Genomic DNA, 7,073 nt, shown 5'->3' with positions numbered 1-7,073 from the left:
TGTCCTTGGAGGATATTTTGAAGATAGTCACTCTAATAGGGGGCACAATGAAATTCCCTTGATTTTATACTTAAATTTTTCCATGACCTGACCGCGAAATCCTAATGAAATCCTAATGAATCATTAAGCTCAAAATTCTGGTGGACCTCCAAGTCTAGGATCCAAAACAATATATTTTATATAAAATAACATACACATACCATTATGAGTTCTAATTTTCCCAAAATTCAAACCCTACAAAAAAGATGCAAAATTGAGTTGAAGTTCCTCTTCCTTCAAGATAAACGTAGGGAGGGAATCCCTAACTTAAATATACTTTTACTATTGCCTTAATATATTGCGAAAACCAACTATAAGCACTCAAAGAGCTCATGATTTTGGAATCTTTGCAATCTCATTTTCTTTATTTATATATTTAAACTTGCATATTGAATTTATGCTACTCTTACTACAATAATATTAAAAATTTTAATATTTAAGTCTCAACTTAAGTCTTAATATCATGTGTTACTTATCTATTGTATGATGGATTTCATAGTTTATAAAATTATTTAACCATCATCTCATAGATGAATATCATGTTAATTGGGACTCAACGTGAAACTCAGATGTTAAAATGCATAGCGCTGCTTTTCTTTACAAGAGAGGAGTTTCATTTACAACAACCCCGATACTTCTCAGGATTTTTGTTAGTAATACTAGTTGGGATTCAAATTAAAATTTAAATATTAAAATATCTAACATTGCTCTTCATACTAAGAGAGGATTTTCACCGACACCCTTGGGAGTGATTTCAACAATCCTAGGAGATTTGATTTACAAAACCTGAAAGAGAGTACGCCAAACTCTTTCCATTCAACCCGAGGCTTTCGATGTTGTTTCCCCACTCAAGATAAATTATACTCTGTAAGAAAAATCGACATCAACATTGGTATAAAAAATCAACATCAGCATCGGTCACTAGTTCTTCTTTATCCGTCAAAAAACACTAATAAAGTAATTTGTTTTCTTTAATTTAAAAACAATATATCCATACACTAAAACCAAAAACCTTTGTTTTTTTCCCTCTTTTTGCAAGTCTACCCTCAAATGTACGTTATCTTTAAAATACATAATTGCGAAAGCTTTGTATTATTAATGTGGAAATGTTATGTATCTTAACATGTTGTATAACACTATCACAGAAAGGTGCCAAATTACCTGACTTCTTAGTCAAAAACTAATCGGGCTGTCGCCAAACAATTCTAAATTATTGGCCACATAATATTATCTTCGACAATCAGCATTGGTTGTATATCAGTCACTTAAAGTAGAGCCAAATTACAACCATTCTTAGTCAAAATCAAATCAAAAAGTCATTAGACAATTCCTAATTAAGATTATAAAAAGAAAAGAGTTCCTTGGGAATTCTTTAAAGTTTTTATCTTTGATAAACTCATTTACATCTTCCCTTATCCCTTACACTTTTACTTTTCACCATATACTGTCCAAAAAATAGTTCTTTAAAATATTTAAATAAATTTTTTTAGCCGAAATTGTAAATGACTTTTGATGTAAGGTATTATTTTAAAATTTTAGAATTTTGTTTAAGATTTTAGAATTTTGTTATTTTAAGTATTTTTATTTTTATTTTAATTAGAGTCAATCGTTTTTTATATTTTATTATTTTATTTTCATTATAATTGTGATTTAGTATTTATTATTTATCTACCCGATCAATTTGATTCCACTTCCCCGTTCCATCAACTTTCTTTCTCATTTATTTGAAAAATAATTCAAGTATTCTATGTCCGTAAATGGAATGAGACTGGTTAAAAGTACATACACTTGAAACTGAATATTTACGGAAAAAAGTCAAACTTAAGTCTAAGAATCGTTAGACATTCCTTAATTACAATTAATTAAGAAAACAAATGAGATTTAGAGGAGAATAAAACTCCCTAAGTTTGGTGTCTATGATTAAGGCACAAAAAACCGGGCAGGATTCCCGGATCCTCGGTCGGATCAATTTTGGCGGCATTTGTCTCTAAATGGAGCGTCCTTATGATCCAGTCCGGCCCGAATTGAAGTTTATAAAGCGGTTCTTGGGAGGCTAAATCGGTAAAACGGCTAGTTTCCGCGTGCTTGCCATTAATGATAACGACGGATCTAAGATATTGCATTTAAGTCCTACATATCTATTCTTTTTCGTTTCTCATTGATTTAACGGATTTTTAATATTTACCACCCAGTAACAAAAGGACATTTTCATTTTGTTGCTATTTCATCATTGAATCATATTGAATCATTGCTTAGCATAGTGAATTATTAGACTGATTTAATAAATAGTATTTGTATTTCAAGACAAATATATAAGGACAAATTGGGAAAGATCAAATGCTTAAATTAATGATAATTTTTTATGTTATTTTTAGATATAACGGTGTGCTATGAAATAATTTATTGAGAAAATATTTAATATAATCAATAAATCGATCATATTAATTTTGATTTGTAGAAGTCAACTTTTACATGTCTGTGATTCTTTTAAAGTACTCAAAGCAAGTCTTTGTAAATTCAACTCAAGAAGACAAAAATGAATATTGTACCACTTACTTTTCACTAGTTTATAACACTTTATGTGACTTCTTTTTCTATGTACACACAATATACACATGTATTCACACCTACTAGCATGATTTTGATGCCTTTTCTTTTATTAACAAAAAAAAAATGTGACGGACTTTTTATAAAATAATTGTAAAAAAAAGACTTGGTACAGCTTAGTTCATAATATTGATTATTTTTAAAGATCCATCTAGTATTATCATGTGGCGGCTGTATTCTAAAAGTTTATCTATTTAAGCATTTGGTAGATACTTAAAATTCTATTTTAAAAGATAAATTGACTCTAAATTAAAATGTTACAATAAGTCTAAATTAAAATTCAACTAAAACCATTGCTTGGACATCATCGTATGATTAAATTTTCTTAGATTTTATTAAATTTTTATTAGTTAACTATATTCAGATTGTGGGTTATGGTATGCTTAAAATACTATAGTGGAAGCCTCAAAATACATCTTCATATTATTCAAATAATCATGTCCAAGTAGTGGGTATACAAGAAAATATAAGAAAGTAAAAGGATTCAAAAGTGCAAAAGAAGCACTGAGATCTTTTAAAACTTTATTAAATTTCACTCGTTTTTAGCCCTTTCCTTTCCTACCTATTTTCTGCTTTATTTGTTTCTGCCCCATGTGGCTCTAGTCTTCACTTTCTTCTCTTCTTCTTCCTCTCTCTCTCATCCATTTTTACTTCTCGAAGATTCATCCAGCTTCTGTTCTCCTCTTCATGTGATCAGTAAGTTCTCTTTTTTATATCTTTTTATAATATTATTTCATAAAGTTATTTCTTTGTTTATTTTATTTTATTTTTGTTTGCTCATCTTTTGATGCATAAATGAAATGGGATGAAATTGTTGTGCAAACTAAGCTAAAGGTTATTTTTTATTCTTTTTTTAGTTATCTGGGTTTTCGTTTGTTAAGTGTTTTGTTGAAGGAAATTTGCTAGTTTTGGTTAGGATTATTTCATTTTCATTTGTACTTTTAGCATGATTATTCTTTAAATATTAGCCACAAACAATAATAATAATAATTTTTTAAATTTATCGCTTTTTTCTTACTTCAGAGTTTGCTGTTACTTTTAGCTTTGGATGGTAAAGTTGACAAAATTATGGATGTTATGATTTATGTTAGAAGAGTGTAAAGTTGAAGCTAACTGAGTTTAAGTGGGATCTGTTCTTGAATCATGGAATTATTTTAACTTCAATTTCAGTTTTTTCGATCCTAACGTGTTTCTAGAGAATTCTTTTGCACCCTATTTTTTGTGTTATATATATTTATGAGTCATTTGTTAGAGATCAAGTTCAGTAATTTTTTTTAGCTGAAATTTAGGCTTAATTGAAGATGATTACAGGAAATTGAATTCAAGTTAAATAATAAAATGAAAATTCTTTATTTATAGTTAGTTGTAGCATCAGAATGCATGATGGTATTACTTATTCTTTTTTCAGTTATTTTGGAATTTTGTCTTATTTACCCCTCTTGATGAAATTGTTTGTATGTTCATTTTGTTTGTCGTGACTGCTTATAAACTATTGTTATGTTGATAAGTATGGCTTATTAATAATTTTCTTTGATTATTGATAGAGTTTCTGAGGCAAAAGATGGTTGCAGAATCTTGGTTTCGTAACTTGTGGAGAATACCTCGAAAGCACGAGACTGGTTCTCAAAAAGAGGTGATTGGAGTGCTTGCATTTGAAGTTGTGAGCTTGATGTCTAAGGTGGTTCACCTTTGGCAGTCTTTGAGTGATAAGCAGATTGCTAGATTGAGAGCCGAGATACTAAATTCTGTGGGCATAAAGAAGCTTGTATCGGAGGATGACGAGTTTATTGCAAGTTTAATATGTGCTGAGATGATTGAGAATTTGGCCCATGTGGCGAAATCTGTGGCTAGGCTTGGGAAGAAGTGTAATGATCAGGGTTTAAAGAGTTTTGAGATTGCTCTAGATGAATTTGTTAATATTGGTGCTGACCCATATGGTTGGGAGTTTTCATGGAAGAAGATGGAAAAGAAAGTCAAGAAGATGGAACGTTTCATTTCAATAAATGCAAATTTGTACCAAGAGATGGAAATGCTTTCGGATCACATACAAACTCTGAAGAGAGTGAAGAGTAATGATGGTGAGATAGAGCATTTGATAGAGTTTCAAAAGAAGGTTGCATGGAAGGAGCAGGAGGTGAAGAATCTAAGGGAGGTCTCTCTTTGGAATAAGACTTACGATTATACAATTCTGCTTTTGGCAAGATCACTATTTACATTATTTGGAAGGATACGACATGTCTTTGGAATAAACGTGAGTGTGGATGTCGAGGATTCAAGAGATATGTCTTCTGATTATATTTACCGAAGCCAATCAGTTTCTGCATTATTGCAATCTTCAGTTCATCCATCTGAGAATACTGGTATAGCTAGATTTTCTTCAGGTCCCCTTGGAAAATTTACTGCTAACTCAGGTCCTATTTCAAAACCAAAAAGAATGAATAATTATCATTCAGGTCCTCTTAGTGCTATGAGCACAAAATCGGGTCCTATTCCTGGAAAGAGCAACAATTTTAACTTTTATTCTGGTCCTCTTGGGAAACCTACGGCAAAATCAGGTTCAATTTTCGGAAAGGATGTTAAGAAGTTGTGGCAGACTCGTGATAAGTCAACTGCCCTCCATGGAAAGAAACCACATTCAAAACCCAACAGATTGACTCAAGTAGGACCATTCAAAGGATGCATGATGGCTGCAGATATTTCTCCTGTTGCCAACCGTTATTCAAGTCCAAATATTTTGGGAGCTCTTAATGGAGCCAAAGAGAGCAATGTCGAGCGAATTCCTCAGGCCAATAGAGTTCAAACAAGATCTTCAATATTCAGTTCCAAGGGCAAGTTGTTAGATGCTTCACCCGAAACTCTTGGTGGTGCTGCTTTAGCGCTGCACTATGCAAATGTCATTATTGTAATTGAGAAGCTGGTGGCATCTCCTCACTTGATTGGTCATGATGCAAGGGAAGACTTGTACAATATGTTACCTGCAAGTGTGAGAGCCACTTTGAGAGCAAGGTTAAAGCCATATACAAAGAGCCTGGCTTCATCAGTGTATGATACAGGGCTAGCAGGCGAGTGGACTGCAGCAATGACTGCGATTTTGGAATGGTTGGCTCCACTCGCTCATAACATGATTAGGTGGCAATCTGAGCGGAGCTTTGAGCAGCAGAGTGTAGTTTCCAGGACCAATGTTCTTCTTGTACAGACTCTGTACTTTGCAAATCAAGAAAAGACAGAAGCAGCGATTACTGAGCTTCTTGTTGGCCTTAATTATGTTTGGAGATACAGCAGAGAACTCAATGCAAAAGCTTTGCAGGAATGTGCTAGCAGCAGAATGTTTGAAGAATGCTTGGATTTGGAAGGGTAAGATTATTCACTGGCTGTTGCGATCGTCATCAGAATACCATTGCCTCACCACTTCATTGGCTTTGGGGGATACATGGTTGCAAAGGATTTCTATGTTCTGGCTAGTCCACAAGGCTTCTCTGTTCCAGTCAACAACAATGACGTGGAGCATGGGTAAAACTCCTATCCGCTCTATCGAAATTCCTAATACCTAAATGCACTACCTTAAGTTAAAGATATAGGTTTGAGTAAAAACAATATAGTTTTGTTGAGAAATGGCGGTGCACTTCTGGGCGCCAAATATGAAATTAAGCTGTCATTCAGTGAAATTTGTATACTTGTTTAGGGATAAACTTATGCAGTAATTGTAAATTTTTCCACATTAGGCTTTTCATTCATGTATATAGCCCCTCATGATCTGGCTTGCTTCTTGTTGAGTGGCTTACTGGTATTGATATAGTTATGTGATTGTGAGCTTTCGGCTGCGTGGGAACTGAAAATGTAATTCAGTTTGCAGAAACAAGATCTTGAATTCAATTTATCATATTTATATTCGTTAGGATGGCATATTCGCAAGTCAATTGCAGCCAACTGTATTCAGTGACATTGCTTGATGCCTATTGGCGAATGACTACAAGTATTTGACCTTGGCTTTATATCTGGTGACTCATTTTTATTTACTTTCTTTCAGTTGTCGATGGTGCTAATGGTACTAATGTCCTAGTTTATGAGTGGTGATATTTGACCTCTCATTTTATCGCATCAGCCCTCATTTTTTAATTAACCCATTATAAATCTTTTAATCTCAAATTTATCGTCATTATTATTTGTATTTTTATCATACTTGCACAATCACACTGATATCCAAGTGATTGACCAACTGTAGAGTTTACTTCAATTTTTACAGCTACTGTTATATTAATCTTTTTTTTCTTTCTTAGAAGTACTGTTACATTAATCTCAATTCTTTATTTCTTGCAAAATGATTAATCAAATACAAAGATGACAAAATTTTCTTAATTAAAAGAAAGGACAAAAAAAAAAAAAAAAAAAAAAAGAAGAACAAGAAACTAAGCATTCGTGTTGCCACT

General features: G+C 32.5%; 1 protein-coding gene across 1 annotated transcript; it reads left to right on the top strand.

Moving 5' to 3' along the window:
• Window positions 1-3,175: 3,175 nt before the first annotated feature.
• Window positions 3,176-6,638, top strand: LOC102608514 (protein PSK SIMULATOR 1). The gene is made up of 2 exons (XM_006494894.4): window positions 3,176-3,342; window positions 4,191-6,638. Exon 2 carries the CDS (start codon window positions 4,208-4,210, stop codon window positions 6,002-6,004), a length of 1,797 nt encoding a protein of 598 aa, XP_006494957.1. The 5' UTR covers window positions 3,176-3,342; window positions 4,191-4,207; the 3' UTR covers window positions 6,005-6,638.
• The last annotated feature ends 435 nt before the right edge of the window (window positions 6,639-7,073 follow it).

Source organism: Citrus sinensis, chromosome 4 (genome assembly GCF_022201045.2).
Source record: "Citrus sinensis cultivar Valencia sweet orange chromosome 4, DVS_A1.0, whole genome shotgun sequence".
NCBI classification, from domain to species: Eukaryota; Viridiplantae; Streptophyta; class Magnoliopsida; order Sapindales; family Rutaceae; genus Citrus; species Citrus sinensis.
This window is presented reverse-complemented; position numbering and strand designations above follow the sequence as displayed.